Genomic DNA, 20241 nt, shown 5'->3' with positions numbered 1-20241 from the left:
TATACTTGACATAGGGAGAATGTTAGTCCATGATGCTATCTCATCAGCACTCCCTCTCACTGAGAGAGGCATTCTCAACAAGTCCAAGCTTGTCCCTGAAGTATACAAACTTCGCTTTGGATAGAGGCTTTGTAAGAATATCAACAATCTGCTCATCAATGGAGATGTACTGGAGCTTCACTGCTCCCTTCTGCACCATGTCATGGATGAAGTGGTACTTGATCTTGATGTGCTTCAACTTGTCATGGAAAACTGAATTTTTTGTAAGCTTCACACAACTTTGATTGTCACAATATATAAAAGTTGGTTTCAGCACCTGATCAAATAGTCATGCGAGTAACTTCTGAAGCCATATTGCTTCACAACTCGCTAAACTGGTTGCAATATACTCTGCCTTGGCAGTGCTGAGTGCAACAGATGTCTGCTTCCTGCTCATCCACGAAATCATAATGAAGCCCAAACTGAATCAACCTTTGGATGTACTCTTTCTAACTTCAACACTTCTTGCCCAATTTGCATCTGTATATCCTTGCTGCTATATATCATCGTTTGAGACATATCTCAAACCATAATCAACTGTACCATGCAAATATCTCAATACATGCTTTGTTGCAATCTAGTGATCAGTTCTTGGTTCCACTTGGAACTAGCTAAGAGTATTCACTGCAAAGCAAATGTTTGGCCCAGTGTCAATCAAATACATCAATGAGCCAATTAGCTTCCGATACATGGATGGATCTACCAAATCTGACTTAGAGTCTCTCAACTTCCTCAGATTAGTTACCATGGGAGTTGCCATTGATTTACAGTCCATCATTCCAAACTTCTGCAAGATATTGATAATATATTTTCCTTGACCAAGGAATATTTTTGCAGGCTTTTGCCATACTTCTAGCCCCAAATAGTAGTGCATCAACCCAAGATCCTTCATATCGAATTCAAAAGCCAACTCCCCCTTACACCGAATAATGAGATGCTCTACACCTGTTAGAAATAAGTCATCAACATACAATATTAAAATCACATGTTCATGCTCAACCTTGATATATAGGTTTCGATCAACATCACTTTTGGAGAAACTGAGTTTTGTCAGGTAGTTGTAAATTCAAGAATACCAGGCTCTAGGGGCTTGCTTAAGTCCATATAAGGCTTTCTTTAATTTGCAGACGTGAGACTCTTTTCCATGAACCTCAAAACCTTGAGGTTGTTTTATGTACACTTTTTCCTCAATCACACCATTGAGGAAAACAATCTTTACATCCATTTGTTGTAAATTCCAACCCATAGAGGAAGCAATAGATTTAACAGTAGTGTACCTGGAAACCAGCGCAAAGGTCTCATCAAAATCCTCCCCCTCTTTCTGGGAGAACCCTCTAGCCACAAATCTTGCCTTGTATTTGTCAATACTGCCATCCACTACATTCTTGATCTTGTATACCCATTTGGAGGTTACCATTGACTTCCCTTCAGGTCTAGGGACAATCTCCCACACATCATTCTTCATAATTGTTTTGTATTCCTCCAACATCGCATCCTTCCAAACTTACTGGGTAGCTGCTTCTTCATAGGTGGAAGGTTCAGAATCAATAATATTAGTCATCAATGCTGCATATATAGAATACCTCTTTGGTCTCTTGCTTTCCCTAAAGGTGCCACATGGTGCTGCATGTCCTGCAAAGTAGATCTAAGCCAAGCTGGACTTTTTCTAATTCCAGGAACAACAACTGGGTCTATTGGATCGCTAGGCCCTTCTGGCTCTTCTTAGTGATCTATGAGATGTTCTAAAGAATTGGATGGACCTGGACCTTCTTCCTTAGGAGCTTCAGGTTCTTTGTCATCATCTGAGTCCACGAGAACTTCTTTAGATTTCCAATACGCAACATTCTCATCAAAGGTCATGTCCCTCCTGACTTCAACTTATCGTTGTCTTGGAATATAGATTCTATAGGCCTTTGATGACTCACTGTATCCTTTCTTTCCTGAAGGCTCTAGCTTCTTTCTCTTATCTTTGGGTACATGGATATACACTGGACAACCAAATATTCTCAAATGCCAAACCCTTGGTTTCTGTTCGGTAATCCTATAGTTGAAGTGGAGCTGTATACTAACAAAGGCATGTTTCGTGCATCTATACCAAGTTCTGCATCAACTAGATTGTAAGTTGACATTCTTTGATGTGTATTAACTTATTTCTTCTCAAGTGACATGAAAATTTGAAATGCCTTCTAAGAGTTTGTTGGCTCTTTTAATTCAGACACTTCTAAAATTTATTTTTATACAATGAATTTATTTTATTTTTATTTACATCTATATGGTTTCTTACGTTTCATTTGTGACTTAATTTTATAGAATCTTTCTACATCTGAAGTTGTAAAACTGACCCCTAATTACAAGAAGATGCTATCTAGTTAGTGTCGAGGGCTTCTATTTTTATTGATCTACCACAATAGGAAACTGAATCATTTGACGATTGTGTATGTATGCAATTGATTATTTTCCATTGTAAATTGATAGAAGCTGCATGAGGCTTCAAAATGTGCATGGAAGTACTTTTGTAGTAATTAATTTTGGTTGTTGTCTCAAATTCTAGCAGTATCCCAAGCCCCTGATAAATTTGAGGTGCCATATCTTTCTAGGTTTATCTAGGATATAGATATTGATTTGCTAGAAATACTTATAACTTGATATTGGAAACCTCATTCTTTATGATAATCATAGCTTCTAAAATTCATCTTAGTTTTGAGGAATCCATATGATTAATGGGAATATTATTTGGCATTTTGGCCAATTTTATTGCTTTCCTTGGTGGTATCAATATAACATAGTTTATTGAGAAAACAATCTAGGTGAGGTTTGGTTCACTCTCAAGGATTGACATGGATATTAATTCTCATGCCCTCAATAATATCCCTTCTAACCCCACAATATGTCATTTACAATAGTGTTGCCAACATCATGAAATTCTGATTTTTCCCACTAGCTGATGTTATCTCTAGTAAATGTTGCGACAGTTCAGATGGCAATATTATCTCGATAATATTGTGATATTATTGTGTGAGGATTGAAAATATCGTCTGCCCATGGATTGTGGCACTGTAGGTCACTTTTTTGGGGGTTTTTTGTTGATGTTTTGAGTAGCATCAGTAGCATTCTCACATGTGGATCAAGTGGGCTAAGTGATGGGGCTTTGCACCCATAGACCCATGGTATTCTGATGACACATGGTATTCTGATAATCCATGGTATAGACCCATGGTATTTCACCCCTTGGAAAAGTATAAGGGTGAGTGACTCATTCTTGTGGTAAGCAACAAAGCATTTTGTGGAGAAGGTCGAGTAGGCCTCAGACTCCTTAAGAGCCGAGAGGGCCTGTGGAAGGTGGTTAGGAAGAGAGAATCTTGTGGAAGAGAAGGCTGAGTAGGCCTTAGACACCTTGAGGGCTGAGAGGGCCCGTGGAAGATTGTTGGCGAGAGAGCCGTCTTGTGAGGCCGAAAGGGTTGAGTTGGGCTGAGAGAATCTGTGGAGTTTAGCAAAAGCACAAAGACATGTAGGGGCACAAGACATTGGTAGAGAGATTCTCTCAAGTAAGCAAGAGATCTGCATGAGTAATGTTGCAAGTTTGTTGTGTGTGAGGTACTACGTTGTGTTGGGTCCAAGGAAAGAGCACAGAGCAACAAAGGAGATCCAGAGTAGCCAGATGGAGGATGTATCTAGGGCTTGATATATTGGATCGTATCCAAGTTAATTGCTATGTATGTAATTTCCTCGAGGGCCATTTTCCCTGGTATGGGAGCCATAGATTCTTGTTGAAGGACTAATAAGAGTTGTGTTTTGGGGTTGAAGATATGCCATGTGCCTCCGCCACTTGCATCAACCATGTGCTTCTCACCCATCCGACATTAGCACTTGGATGAAGGTGGGTTGCCATTCAAAAGGTACTTTGATCATTTTGCAATCGGGTGCTTATACTTGTTTGTTTTTGGGCATTTAGTATGGATAATGGGGTGATCTGGAAGATTGATAGACCTTGACCGTATTCTTGTTCTCTCACCTCACCAGGGGGGTTAATCTTTGACCCTAGTCTAGTGGGACCTCCCTTAAGGCCCTTTGGGTTATAGGAGGGGCACTACCTGGGAAGCCATGATTGAGATAACGTGTTCCATCTTCCCTATATCATACTTAACACCTTCCATCCACATTACAAGCCCATATTTCACCTCCATTCTTTGGGTACAACTTGTCATTGGTTCTTGGGGATTTGGCACTCACATGTTCACATACCTTGAGTAGGGCTTGGAAACTTTGCCTTGGGAGGTTGATGCAGCTAAAAGAAATAAAAAGAGCATATCATGGCCACAACAAAATAAAAGAAAGAAAAATAAAAATGCAAAGATGGTTGGGACATAAATATTAGCACGTGGGCAAAAGCCTAGCATGAGCTCTACCTAACTCATATGGCCATCACTTGGTTCTTGATCACATGATGCTCCAATACATTAAAGAAGGAACCCTTGCATGTTGCAACCTTGATGAGCGATGAACTGACTCATCTTAAAGGGGTAATAAAACTGCTCTATCATATAAAGCAAGCTCTAACCCTTGAACTATGGGTGGTAATACAAGGAAAAAATCAAGAAGAAGTAAAAGGTGCACAAGAGGGGTAGAAAAAGCAGGGCCGAGTTGGTATCTCATGCATCCACGAATGCTCCCTCTTCACAGTGATACACTCAAGATGTGGACACCCACATCAGTTGGCCTTTTTGACCATGGCACTTGGCCATGAAGTCTTCTCCCCTCCATTATCATCATTATTATTCACTAACATCTATCAATTGAAGGGTGGATCAAGCAACAGTTACCTCCCTTTAGGAGGTAGAAGCTTCAGGTAACCAAGGGTCTTGTCTTCTAAAATTCGATGAGGCTTCTATTTTGAATATAGACTACTGTCATTGATGCTTCACTCCATAAAAACATAGGCAAGCCTTGATCACGCATCATGGCCTTAACAGATTCTTCAATGGTTATGTTCTTTATTTTAGCAACTGCATTTTGTTGTGGATTATAAGGGACTATGAATTCCCTCTTAAACCCAACTTCTTTTCAAAAGGAAACGAGCTCCTTGTAAGTGTATTCTCCTCGATTATTTGATCTCAGAATCTTGATTTTCTTTCCCTTCAAGTTTTCCACTTCTGCCTTAAATTCCTTAAACTTGTTGAAGATCTCATCCTTTGCCTACATGAAGTAAATCCATGTCTTGCAAGAGAAGTCATCAATAAAGGTTACATAGTACAAAGAGCCTCTAAGGGATTTCATTGGGATTGGTCCACATACATTAGAATGAACTAGATCCAAAATTTCCTTGGATCTACTTTCGCTGCTTGGAAAAGGCTTCTTTACATTCTTCCCAAGCGCACAACCTTTACACACTTCTTCATGCTCTATCTGCAATTTTGGAACACCTAAAACCATTTGATTTAAAGCTGGCAAAGCTCCATAGTCAAGGTGAACATATCTTCTAGGCCAAAGTTCACGTGGATTGATGTTATTATGTACTGATGCTTGAGTAGGTAGTTTCAAGAGTCTATACACCCTTCCTTCACGAACTCCAATTACTCTAGTAGAATCTATACTTGAGCCCTTCGGCCACACAAGTACTTTACCATCAACAAATGCTACTCTTATCTCCTTTATCTTTCAAACATGAAATAGAAACGAAATTCTTTTTCAAACTTGGTACATATAGTATGTTGCTAAGATCAACGTTTTCACTTGATTCCAATTGAATGCACGTTTTCCCAACACCTTTGACTGCATAATTGTTATTGTCTCCAAGCTCTACCTTTTGAGATAGTCTCCTTTCCATTAGACTTGTAAGGTTGTCACGATCTCTTGTCATGTGTCTTGAGGCACGACTATCTACTAGCCATAAATCATCGCTATCTGCAATAGAACCTGTAAGAGCAGAAAAATAGAAGAGATCTTTGTCACTTGGATTTTCATTTTTGGGTTTCTTTGGATGTTCTTCAATATTTGTTGTGGTAGCATGCTACTTTCCTTTTCTCTTTCTATCATCTGATCTTTCAGGACAATCATGTCTATAGTGACCTAATTTGTGACAATGATAGCATTGAACTTTCAACATATATTTCTTTCCTTGAGGAGCAGGTCTTCTACTTTCAGGTCTTCTTCCTTCATTTCTTCTTTGGAAGCCAAACTTCTTTCTTCTTCCAACCTTCTTGAAGTGTGTTGCATATGCTTGAGATTCACCTTATTTAGATCTTTGAATATTTCCTTTTGATATGAGCCTACATTCTTCTTGAGTACATGCAGTCCATAGTTCTTCAAACTTTGGAGTTTCCTTTCTGCCACATATACTAGATGCAAATGAGTCCCATGAGTCAGGTAAACCATTAAGTGTTGTAGTCACAAGTTCCCTTTCAGAAATGATTTCATCAATTGCTTGAAGTTGATCTCTTAGCTAAGAGATCCTCATGAAATATGAGGCCACCGTGTCATTCCTTGACATTTTAACATCATAAAGTTCATTCTTCATACTCATTGCTTGACAAATGTTGTTGATAGCACATAATCCAACTAGGGCATCAAACATTTTCTTTGACGAGTCAATATTTGCAACATATGGAATTAAGTGATCCATGATAGAATCCATTATTATGCTTCTAGCTATAATATCATCTTCCTCATATTTTAATTTTCATTCAATATCTGAGGGTTCAATAACCTTCCCCTTCACAATGCCCAAGACATCACTCTTTGCAAGAATGAGGTTGATTCATGTCTTCTATGTCCTGAAATTTGAAGCCCCTTCAAGCTTGTTTTTTGACTTCATAGAGGAACCCATAGATATAGACAAACAATCATAAGTGATCTTCTAAGCCTCTTCCTTCTTTAACCAAAGCTCTTCAAGTGTGATTTCAATATTCTTTCCTTCACCAAAGCTCTGATTCCATGTTGATTTTTCAAGTGCAATAGATACAAGCACTAATTTATGAAATACTGATAATTACTTCTAATGATGTAGATCTTCTTTTAGCAATTCCAATTTATCATTAAGCAATTACACTCCAGAAATTCAACCATAAATGCACAAGGACAATATAGATCAAAGTGCACAAAGAGAACATAAGACTTGCCCTAAGATTACCCACTGGGGGGAAACCCATCAACCTTTTCTTAGAGAGATTCTTCATTTCAACAAGAGACACACCTAATTCTGGTAATGATGGAAAACTGACCTACAAAGCTTATGGTCAATCCTGGTCAATCAAGCCTCTTGACAAGTCAATCTGCTGCCCAACAACTTTGGTCATGTATGATCTGCCTAGGCCGAAATTCAACCTACCAAAATATGCCTAGAAACATGGCCCTATTGCCTAGAATATCTTGTCAAAAAATTCGGCTCTACTATTGAAAAATGTAACTAGGTTCGGTCTTCATAATTATCTTTGTACTTGTATCAATATGTATTTCTTGTAAAAAGCAAAAAGAAGAAAAATAAATTTATTATTATTATTATTATTTTTCTAGTCAAAGCATGTTCTTCATGCTTCTAGGGTTTATTGAGTCAAGAAGAAATTTTGTCATGTGTCAAAGTCCCATTTGGACAATTTGTAACAAAAAGAAAAATATTATTTTGAGTCAAAAAGAGTCATTTTGTCCCACAAGACCAAGTTGGCCTTGCCTTGTCAAGTCGGCCTTGAAGAGGCCCAATTCAACCTCTTGGATGGCCATAAAAGGAAGAGAATTTGACCCCATTTGCACTCTCATCTTTTGATTTCTGAACAAAAAGGAAGAAGAAGAAGTGCGAAGGCCAACGAAGGGAGAGAAGAATCCAAGGAAGAAAGAAAATTCGAGTTTTTGCTTGTCTTTGTCCACACGTGCGAAGTTACTGGGGTTACTCTGCAAATTAGAGGTCGCAATTCTGTTTTTGCGAAGGTGTTGGGGCAACTTTGTTCTGCGAAGGTGTTGGGGAAACTTTGCGATGGTGCTATTGAAAAATCTAGGGCAAATGTAGTTTATGTGATTCTTCTTAGCATGATAACTATTTGTGAGGTATTTTATCTTTAGCTTATTAGCACAATCTTTTCTTGATATCATTAGTGTGTGTATTTCTTACTTCATCAAATAGCTACCAAAACAAAGAGACAAGAACACACGATGTTGGCTTTCTGCCAGGGCCAAAACCTCTCCTCTTGAGAGGAAAACCCTTCAATCTCTTCTTATAGATTCTTTTATTGACGAATACCAAGACCCTTGACAAAATACTTGACTCAATTCTTCTTCAAGACACTTGTCACTATCTCTTGCACTCTTCGGCCTTCACAGTCTTCCTCCTTCGCACTGTATCACTTCAGTCCTTCTTTGCACTGTTATTACACTGTCACTAGGAGAGTCTCGGTCTCCTTTTTCCTTTGCAACCCTAGACACAATCCTCGACCTTCACTAATCTCTTCTTTCGGTCCAAGATAGCCTCTCTGTCTTCAGTCTTTTTCTATAACCATTCAACGCTTGATATAGCCCTAACTGTAGCTGCCACTGTCTTAGACCAAACTTCGATCCTTCGCTTAGATGACAAAATTAACCCAAGAACCCTTAAGATATTTACGCACATGTAGTCACCTTCCTTCTTCACTGGAATACCCTTATCTTCTTCGCTCTGAGATTCATATTGTTTCAGATCAGAGATGTCCGAATTGCTTGACGATTATGAGGTGAGGTCACTCTATATATATAGTGACTTATGCTTGTCATTTAGGCCGACATGAGATCCTGGAGATAAGCCGATATTACTTTAAGGAGAATACTGTCCTTCTTTTAGCCAATTGCAAAAGAGATAGTGACAGTGCCTTGGAGTGTAACTTTGACATTTGTAACATGACTTCATGACTTCTTAATTATATTCATAACAAGACAACAAAACTTAAAGACATCAAGAAGAAGTCTTTGACCTATGAAGAACACTTCTTGCTCATGAAACCCACGATGCAAGGAATACAATAAATACATTTGTTTCTTCTTTACATGAAATCATAATTATAAGTCATTATGGAAACCGAACCTAGTTACTCCTTTCTTCAACACTCCCTCTTAACTAGGGAGGTATTGTAAATGGTACATAGGTATTCTCAATACTGAAGAGATCTTATAAGAAGAGTCGGACTAGTGACCCATCTGTATAGCATCATTATAACCAACATTGTCACATAGGAAGGCCTTGACTAATAACTCTATCTCTCAATAGATCAGAGCGCACAATGTTGGTGAGACCAATGATTATAGACACCTTCATCATTGTCTCTCAAGGAACATACCCATCCGAGTGTTCACTGAGTATGACCTTCTAGGACTATTCTTATCTTGGGTTCCCAACCCTCATAGAATATCGATCCTCTTGCCTACTCTTATCTTGGATGCCCTACACATCCTCAAAGAGTATCGCATGCCAGATGATTATCCAATCCTCCCATTCTTTCTTCCCAAGTGAAGACAAGAATGTTGTGTCTATCATGTGTCTACATTTCCATTCATGGCCTTGATCTAGACTGACGGCTATTAGTCCTGGTCTAGTGCATGACACATGAAATGGAAAAACACAATTGTCACTCCTTTGTACTTAGGGGTGATCTAATTCAAACTCCCTCTTGCTCAGGGACTTGTTAGAGCTCCCTCTTAGCTAGGGACACTTTTATACATCAACAACTTCTTCTTTGTGGGTTCTTCAGCTGCTTGATCAACTTCTCTCCTTGATGTCATGAAATTTAGTTGAGCTTCGTCCTTGTAGGGCAACAATCATCGATCAGTTTCCTTATTATTCCATCATGTCATTTCTTTCTTCATGGAAAGTGGCCTTCTTGGCATACATCTGGAATTTTCTTCATATGGCTACTTCTTTTCTCTCCATGCTTCTTTCAGGAGTTTCCATCGATCACATGAATGCTCGTTGTTAATCTAAAAATGGGGTACTTAGGCTTCTTATCTAACTTACAGGAACCTCTCCCACTTCCAAAGCTTAAAGATTCCCAAGTCACAAATGATTAACCAATGCAGAATTAAATAGGTGCTTGAAAATATGGTGTATGCTTGTGTTTGGTTTTAAACGGTTTATGTGGCGTAAATTGATTTGCTTAAAATGATATAAGACATATAACAGTAAAACAATGGAGCCAACAACAAATACATAAGACCGCAACTTAACATGGAGTTCACCCAAAACTCTTGGGCTACATCTCCTTGAGCTCTAGTCAACTCAACTAGGCTCTCTGGGATTATGGCAAGTCTTTTTTTTTACAAGCTCTTGGTTCAAATCCATTGTTTTTACATAGAAACAATTGGTCTAAATACCATTTTATCTTTGGCTCTTGAAGCTCTCAGCTCTCGGCTCTCGGCTCTGGCTCTGGCTCTCGGCTCTTGGCTCTGGCTCTAGCTCTTCAGCTCTGGCTTCTTTGGCTTTCTGTAACCTTCAGCTCTCTGGCTTTTCACTTGAACTTCAAGTGACCCCAAAGGCTCCCTCAGCTGCTCTGCGTAGTAGTTTTTTGACTCCTTCTTCTGCCTTTTGCTCTGCCTTTCGACTTCTTCTTTTCCGTGCTCTCAATCGTGCTCTCTGGCTCTTTTGAGGCATCTTCCCGACTTTTTGGCTTCCCTGGCCGTTTCTCTGTGATTCATTGTCCCTCTGTGGCTCTGTCGCTTCAAAATGCATCATTGCCTGTAAAAACGCCTGCTGCAGCGTGGCATGATGGTCAGGAGCGGTTACAGAAGGAATCGGGGCCGTTTCATAGGCGAAAATCCGAAAACTGAGAAAATTCCATTACACAGAGATTTCTGGCAAAATACACTATCAGGCGCGTTTCCCGGACGTGAAACTCCCTTCAATCGCCCCTAAATCCCTATCGGGTCCACCATTAGGTGTTAAATCGCATCGCATTAGTGTATTGGGCAAAATCCCAAATACACGGGAAACACTGAAAAACCCGACAAAATCCTTTTATCGGACTTGAAAACTTATCGCATCCACCCTATAATCGTATCGAGTCCGCCTTTGGCTACTGTCACAATCTCCACCGTCGATCTGGGTGATCTCTGATCCAATGGTCATCATGCAATTTTGGGCGGCTTAGGAGTACGGAGGTTACCCGCCCGAAAAGGCGGTTTTCCTCTCTCCTCTGCTAGCCACGTGTCGATTAGTCTGTGGGATCGGGCAGAGCCAGCCCAAAACCATTTACCGCTTGAGGCTCGCCCGAAATCTGCCTTTACGGAACTCAATTTCTATGCAATCGGGCTTAGAATTCCCCTTCGGGTCCGTTTTATCGCTTCGGGCGTCGTTTCTTTGTATTTTGGGTTTTTCACCGAAAAACATTAATACACAGAAAATCCGAATTTCCGGATTTCAAATTTTATAGACTGCGCTTATGAAATCCGTCGGGTCCGGCAATTGCTGATTGCCGATTCAATCCTGGCTGTTTCTTTCGCGATCCGATGGCTGAGATTGCAAGTCGCGATCGCTTATCACATATCGCGTCGCACACGGCCCAGGGGTTCTATACATCGCCGATGCCAATTTGTCGATCCGATCATCGGTGATCAGCATATCGCATGATCGCAATCGCCGATTCCAGGGTCTCGATATCGCATATGTGTCTGCCTCTGATTTGATCGATTGGATCGGCAGGTTGGGGTTTCTTCTGCCTCCGTGTAAGTCCGTCCCCTTGCCTTTTTCTGATGCGATTTCCCTTTTTAAGGGTTTTTTGTCATTTTTGGGGTTTTTGCCTCTTTTTCCAAAGAACAAAGGGCATCTTCTGCATGCGATAACTTCTGCATCCTAAGTCCATTTTAGCCCATTCAAGTTGTAGTAGACTCAGAAGGAAAAGATCCTCTGCAATGGGGCTATTTCCAGGAACTTCGTTGGACTTTCATTTTCCTTTGTGAGGAACACTTAGACTTAGGAGTCTATCCAAAATCCATTTTGGATCAGTTGTACAAGTACTTACAAGTCTTGTTCTGGTAGCCCTACATGAACTCATCCAGATATTATTCAAGAAATCAAAACATCATATTAAATTAAATCATACCTTATGATATGGTTCTTCATCATGACATCTTCTTGTAGGTATCAACATCTTGCACACTTATTGACATATCTCCCAAAGATATCCATTGTCAAGGGTCTTCATATTTCTCAGACTTTCATTAGAGTCTTTATATCTTTTTGGGAGATTTCCTAGTGAAATCTTCTTGGTCTTTTGGATGTTGATTGCCTTCATCATGGTTGCATATCTCACGATCTCTTCCTTCCCCACACATTCCATTTCCCGGAGCTTTTAATCAGAGTTTCTTAGTCAACTACCTCGTACTTCATATGAGGACATATTATGTTGATTTCTTCTAGTGTGACTTATGCCTTCCTGCATTCTTTTAGAAGATCCTTTTTCTCTTGATCATGCTTTTCAAGATAGAAGTAATGATCCATTGTTACTTGCAACCATATGACATGACATTATAATAATAAATACAAGCATACATACCTCATTTTACCTTGAGGTCATCTAGGCTTCTTCCAACGACTTACTTGATTGAAGAGATCTTCAATCCCTTGATCTGCTTCATGTCGTCACACCATTATCTCATGAATTCCATAAGTTGGAGTCCCTGATGAAACACTTGCTTCCTCTCTAGATTAGTGAACCCTCTGATGAAGGAGGGCCAACTTGACAAGTTTGGAGCCAAAAATTTGATTTTCAAATTTCTCTTTTGATACTGACATGAAGAACATGTCATGTATTAATTCTTTCAAGGGCTAACCAATGAAAGTGACATGAAGAACATGTCTTACAATTTCATTATATATTTCAAGGACTAAAATATAAATGATGAAGACTGACCATAGCTACAAAATTCAACAAGAGGCATGCCTGTTTGCAAATTAAATTTAAAATAAAATAAAATTCTTTCTTTTAATGTAAAATTTATTTTTTCTTTCTTTCAACTTGTATAGCTTGGGAATACCTCCCGCAGCTACCCAAAAAAATCCAACACTTTAGGGGAGTACAAAAAAGTATAACTTGTTTCCTAGAGAACCTTTGTTTGGACTAGAAGAAATAGAGAGCAATGAAGATAATAGAACATCATGATGTGATACAAAAAGAAATAGAATGCATGAATCAAACTTGATGGTTGTGCTGTTTATTTTCATTGTTATTTAACACATCAAAAACCATTGTGTAATTCACAGCATAATTGCTTTCCTCTGCTTGTGATCTGCATCAAATTTTGGATATGCCTTTATCTTCCTGTATTATCTCCCCTCGTTAAAGTTAGGGATTTCTGAACCATTTCTACTTCAAACTTTTATTATTATATGGAGTATTCAATTTACAACACAATGTTTTGTAATGCTGTAGTAATAAAGTATTACTTTATTTATGAGCATTTTTTAATTAAGTTCCATTATGCTGGGTGTATATTATTTGAACTTTCTCTCACCTGAGTAGTACGGAATACCGTAGGATATTATAATTTGAGACCTTTCTAATAGATGGATATTAATATTATCGGTTGATTGATTTAGGAATAAGGTATTGCCCTGTTGTTTAACTAATTAGCCTAGACTAATTTTGTCATTTTTTTAATGTAAATAAATGTATGGGCACACTTTCCTATATCTTGAATCATTAGATTCTTGGGATATGCTTTCTAGTGTTTATCAAGTTTCTTTACGTGTTTATGTGCCATAGCTATATGTGTATAATCGTTATCTTATTTTTGGGAAGTGAATCACATAATATTATCTATACTTGTAGCTAGTATTTATGGTGCAGACACTTGTAATTTTCTTATCTTTATAGAGTTAATCACATAAATTTCCTCATCTTCTGCACCTATTTTTTCATTACGGCATCTCTTTTGGCATTGACAATTTTAAAAACGATGTTTCTCTTCAGTCTAATCACATGATGAGAGTTGTTCCTTCCACAATAACAAAGTTAAAGGCACGACAAATTATTGATAGCAGAGGTAATCCTACAGTTGAAGTTGACCTGTATACTAACAAAGGCATGTTTCGTGCATCTGTACCAAGTGGTGCCTCAACTGGAATGTAAGTTAACATTCTTCGATGTGTATTAACTTACTTCTTCTCAAGTGACATGAAAATTTGAAATGCCTCTTCAGAGTTTGTTGGCTCCTTTAATTCAGACACTTCTAAAATTTATTTTTATACAATGAATTTATTTTATTTTTATTTACATCTATATGATTTCTTACGTTTCATTTATGACTTAATTTTATAGAATCTTTCTACATCTGAAGTTGTAAAACTGACCCCTAATTACAAGAAGATGCTATCTTGTTAGTATCAAGGGCTTCTATTTTTATTGATCTACCACAATAGGAAACCGAATCATGTCACGATTGTGTATGTATGCAATTGATTGTTTTCCATTGTAAATTGATAGAAGCTGCATGAGGCTTCAAAATGTGCATGGAAGTACTTTTGTAGTAATTAATTTTGGCTGTTGTCTCAAATTCTAGCAGTATCCCAAGCCTCTGGCAAATTTGAGGTGCCATATATTTCTAGGTTTATCTAGGATATAGATATTGATTTGCTAGAAATACTTATAACCTGATATTGAAAACCTCATTCTTTATGATAATCATAGCTTCTAAAATTCATCTTATTTTTGAGGAATCCATATGAATAATGGGAATATTGTTTTCATTTTGGCCAATTTTATTGCTTTCCTTGGTGGTATCAATATAACATAGTTTATTGAGAAAACAATCTAGGTGAGGTTTGGTTCACTCTCAAGGATTGACATGGATATGAATTCTCATGCCCTCAATAATATCCCTTGTAACTCCACAATATGTCATTTTCAGCAGTGTTGGCATCATCATGATAATATCTTGAAATTCTGATTTTTCCCACTAGGTGATGTTATCTCTAGTAAATGTTGCGACATTGCAGATGACAATATTATCTCGATAATATTGTAAATATTGTGATATTATTGTGTGATGATTGAAAATATCGTCTGCCCACGGATTGTGGCACTCTAAGTCGCTTTTTTGGGGTTGTTTGTTGATGTTTTGAGTAGCATCAGTAGTATTCTCACGTGTGGGGAAAGTGGGCTAAGTGATGGGGCTTTGCACCCATAGATCCATGGTATTTTGATGACACATGGTATTCTGATAACCCATGGTATAGACCCATGGTGTAAGGCCTCCGGGCGATGGTGCGATGGGCGCCGGGCGAAGTCGCCGTGCACGAGGGTGCGGGCGGGCGCGCGGGCGCACGACGAACAGGCGTGCGACAATGTGCGGAAGAAATGTGACGTTTGTGCGAGTCATATGCGACGAAACCGTGAACGATGGTGCGACACTTTTGAAATGCGATGAAGTGTTGAGCGCTTTATACAACGATTGGAAGGGAGCTTGCGGTGAGGGCAAGCCGACTTGGGAAGAGACCTTTATGGGTGCGTTGTGACTATTTTGGGGGTCGGCCAAGGGGCTACCACCCACATGTAACCCACGTAGAAAAGGTATAAGTGTATGAGCGTTGGAGCTCATAACATAACAACTCAAGCACTTCGCTCTAAAAGAAGTACGCAAGTCTAAGTGCCCAGTTTTACCGGGGTAAAGCGCATAGCTCATGCGCAGGACTTGTAGAACGCACAAGGGTGATTTGCACTTGGTGGTTTAGGCGAAGGTTGGGCAAGGTGTGCCCGAGGTGGTTCTAAAGTGCAGGTTTTGGTGTAAGACTTGGCATGGGATTTTAGGTGGCTCGGGTGAGCATCGTCCTTTGTGCAAGAGGTGAACAAGACTGTTGTAAAAGGCAGGTTTGCCTCTCTTTGTAATATTTGGCTAAGTGTGAGACTTGGTTTGGCAAGACACACTTGTATGTTGTAAACTAATATTCTTAATATATTGTCGGGCAGACTCACATTACGGGGAGTTGCCCCTCCTCTTTATACTTGTTGCAATTGTTGATGTTCATGTTATAATTGCTATGGATAATGAATGAGTATGGGCTTCATTAAGTATAAAGGATAATTGCATGTTTACTTGGTTGCGAAACACAAGCTAAGTAATGTTAATGTGAAAGTAGGCGTAGTCCACGAATGTGAGTATTGGTGAAAAGAAAGCGTTCGGTGGTGCCGCACCTTGCTACAAGCGGTTGGAAGACTACCGTAGGTGTAGGGGCGTGACACATGGTATTGCACCCCTTGGAAAAGTATAAGGGTGAGTGACTTATTCTTGTGGTAAGCAATAGAGCATTTTGTGGAGAAGGTCGAGTAGGCCTCAGACTCCTTTAGAGCCGAGAGGGCCTGTGGAAGGTGGTTGGCAAGAGAGCATCTTGTGGAGGAGAAGGTCGAGTAGGCCTCAGACACCTTGAGGGCTGAGAGGGTTTGTGGAAGGTTTTTGGCGAGAGAGCCGTCTTGTGGAGCCGAGAGGGTCGAGTTGGGCTGAGAGAATCTGTGTAGTTTAGCAAGAGCACAAAGATGTGCAGGTGCATGAGACATTGATAGAGAGATTCTCTCAAGTAAGCAAGAGATCTCCATGAGTAATATTGCAAATTTGTTGTGTGTGAGGTACTGCGTTGTGCTAAGTCCAAGGAAAGAGCACAAAGCAACAAAGGAGATCTAGATTAGCCAGATTGAGGATGGATCTAGGGCTTGATCTATTGGATTAGATCCAAGTTAATTGTTATGTATGTAATTTCCTTGATGGCCATTTTCCTTGGTATTGGAGCCCTAGATTCTTGTTGAAGGACTAATAAGAGTTGTGTTTTGGGGCTGAAACTTTGGCTTTACTATGTGTTACCCATTAAAATGGGTAACCTCATAGGAGAAAACTTTTCTCCTACATTGACAACCAACCAACTAGCCAACAACCCTTGCCAACCACCATTAGTTGAAGATATGCCATGTGCCTCCGCCATTTGCATCAACCATATGCTGCTCACCCATCCGACATTAGCACTTCAATGAAGGTGGGTTGCCATTCAAAAGGTACTTTGATCATTTTGCAATCATGTGCTTATACTTGTTTGTGTTTGGGCATTTACTATGCATAATGGGGTGATCAGGAAGATTGATAGACCTTGACCGTATTCTTGTTCTCTCACCTCACGAGGGGGGTTAAGGCCCTTTGGGTTATAGGAGGGGCACTACTTGGGAAGCCATGATTGAGATAACATGTTCCATATTTCTTATATCATACTTAACACTTCCCATCCACATTAGAAACCCATATTTCACCTCCATTCTTTGGGCACAACTTGTCGTTGGTTCTTGGGGATTTGACACCCACATATTCACATGCCTTGAGTAGGTCATGAAAACTTTGCCTTGGGAGGTTGATGCAACTAAAAGAAATAGAAAGAGCATATCATGGCCACAACAAAATAAAAGAAAGAAAAATAAAAATGCAAAGCTGGTTGGGACATAAAGATTAGCACGTGGGAAAAAGCTTAGCATGAGCTCTACCTACCTCATATGGCCATCACATGGTTCTTGAGCACATGATGCTCCAATACATCAAAGCAAGAACCCTTGCATTTCCCAACCTTGATGAGCGATGAACTGACTCATCAAAGGGGTAATAAAATTGATCCATCATACAAAGCAAGCTATAACCCTTGAGCTATGGGTGGTAATACAAGGAAAAAATCAAGAAGTAAAAGGCACACAAGAGGGGTAAAAAAAGAAGGGCTGAGTTGGTATCTCATGCATCCACGAATGCTCCCTCTTCACAGTTATACACTCAAGATGTGGATACCCCCATCAGTTGGTCTTTTTGACCATGACACTTGGCCATGAAGTCTTCTCCCCTCCATTACCATCATTATTATTCATCAACACCTATCAATTGAAGGGTGGAACAAGGAACAGTTACTTCCCTTTAGGGGGTAGAAGCATCGAATAGGATTGATCTTTAGCCACCCCTACGTAGGGAGAAAGAACCCTTGCGAGATCAGGGTCCTGATTTTTGAAAGGATTCCTTATTTGAAGTATTAAATTGCCCTTAACATAAAGTTTGGTTCACTTAAATGCATTATTGATCTTGGTCTCTAATTACTGGTTGCTTTCACCAGAATCCATGTTGTTCTTGTTAGGTGGTTCAATAGCCCAAGCCTTGGGCACCTACTCCACAGGTACCCAGGCCCATCAGAGGAGTACATTGGCTCAAACAAGTGAAGCATTGAGAGTTTGGAGCCTTCTCGCAATATGATCAAATGGCACATGTCCTAAAGCACCTCTAGCACCCAAGACGTTGGTTGACTTTTGACTCATATTTGAGGATTCTTTCGAATGACATAGTTGGACACATCATGCTCCCAGGTTGGCCTTGACACAACTTGATGGGCAATCGCTGATTCAAATCCCGAATGAAGATGGTTAGACATTGATAGACTAGGGACGACTTGTTGCACCTGAGGAATCCCCAACGCTGGAGGAGAGGGGACCTCATTTAACAGTTGGAGACCAATGAGACCACTTTGTGGCACCCCAGCTGGATCTTGGGACCCCAAAGGAAGTAATGAGGTGAATTTGAGAGCCAACCCTCAAATCATGGATTTCATAGGCATCTACACCTTCTTGGACACCTCATCACCCTTGGACATGGCATTTGGAGTATTTATTGTTGATGAAGTTAGCATGAGAGAGCTTACAACTCACACGTTGGGAAAATTAGGGCATATTCTGATAAAGTTGGTGGGTTGGCTTGTAAGCCAAGTACTTTTTAGCGTCAAACTTGTTTTGGGGACTTTATTAGGCTAATTATTAGAATTTAGTACTAATCCTCATATAAATAGAGGATAGGCTCATTGTATTATATCATCATCACTTGTGACTTATTTTCGTCCCTCTTGGACGTTTTCGGCCTTCTTGTTATCTTGTGTAGATGTGACTGTATGGTGTATTTTGCTATTTGGAGCTATTTCTTTGGTCTTGGAGATGTCATTTTGGAGCAATAAAGGCTTGTTCATGCATTCTATCTTGTAAGTGTACCTTGGATTTGATAAATCTTTATTCTTGTGTCTAATGTATGGAATGGTTAATTATCTAGGGTTTTTATTGTGTTAGTTATTGTTGAAATCATTGTATGAAATCTAGATGATAACATTGTATGCATTACTCACTTATAGAATGTGAACAACAATCCCATTGGTGAATCTTTAAACTAGCTCTCCCAATTGATTTTGTGCCCTCATAAAAGGGATAGCTAGGGTTTTGAGACCTAGGGTTTCATTATTCCCTTAATCCTTCCCAAGATTTAGCATATTTTACCCTCCCATAAACTCCATCATCCAAAGGACTAGGCACTAGCCTTGGTCACTTTGTTGATCATCCACAAAAATTTACTTAAAACTCATTTTTTCTCTCTCAATCTGATTTTTGGCCCCTAAAGTGTAAGCCGCTAGCTAGGGCTAGGGCACAAATTTCAACTACGACACAAGTTATTAGCTTGAGGGAGGATTCAATATTGGAAGGAAGTTGATTGCCTCAAAATCAACTCCTTTTAGTGGCTAATCATCCACTTTTAGGCCAAAGTCTCTTGCCCTAGGCAAACTTTTGCTCTACGAAATCCCTAGTTTTCCCTAGGCTTCAGCTTGGGGCTTGTTGAAGGCTTCTTGTTCCATACATTGAAGGTATTCATTGCTTAGAAGCCTTTTCTTGGCATTGTGATTCTAGGTGTGTCCATTTGGCTTGCTATTTATTAAGCCCTAGATCACATTGTGCCCTAACTAGGCACATTGTGCCCTAACTAGGCACATTGTGAGATGTGAATTGCCTTATCATGCTTATTGAGCCTTCTACTTAGGAAATGTTGTCCTCCATTAGCCTGCCTTGTCACCTTATCCCTTGAAATTAACATATCTACCTACTAACTAAAGGCAAGCCTCCCTAGTGGTGAAAGTCCACAAAGTAGTAGGGGGTGGCTGTGGTGACAGTGGGCCACGCCTCATTGCTGTCCCTTGGTCTAGTTCTTGGTCCAAGTGAGAAACTTAGGGTGAAGGTCAAGCAGAGACCTTGAGGGCCGAGAAGGCTTGCAATTTGGAGTCAGAGGGAGTCAGGCTTCAAAGGGAGTGAGTAGGCTCAAGAGGGAGTCAACAGGATCAGAGGGAGTCAACAACTTAGAGAAATGCAACCTTTAGGTTCAAGAAGTCATGGTACAAGATGTCCATGTAGGATGCTTAGGAGTGGCAGGCTTCGAGGAGTA

The 20241-nt window shown here is 39.7% G+C and overlaps 1 protein-coding gene across 1 annotated transcript in view; it reads left to right on the top strand.

Moving 5' to 3' along the window:
• ENOC (cytosolic enolase) overlaps nucleotides 1–20241 on the top strand; it is a 269816-nt gene that overhangs the window by 120222 nt on the left and 129353 nt on the right. The window contains exon 2 of the mRNA XM_089437891.1: nucleotides 13956–14110. Coding sequence (XP_089294017.1) covers nucleotides 13956–14110 — 155 coding nt within the window. The remainder of the gene's footprint in view (nucleotides 1–13955; nucleotides 14111–20241) is intronic.

The sequence above is a fragment of the Pinus tabuliformis genome, chromosome 9, assembly GCF_031772625.1.
Source record: "Pinus tabuliformis cultivar Carrire ecotype Pingquan chromosome 9, CPIR1, whole genome shotgun sequence".
In the NCBI taxonomy this organism is placed as follows: domain Eukaryota; kingdom Viridiplantae; phylum Streptophyta; class Pinopsida; order Pinales; family Pinaceae; genus Pinus; species Pinus tabuliformis.
The sequence above is the reverse complement of the archived record's forward strand: the minus strand, read 5'-3'. Positions and strand labels throughout refer to the sequence as shown.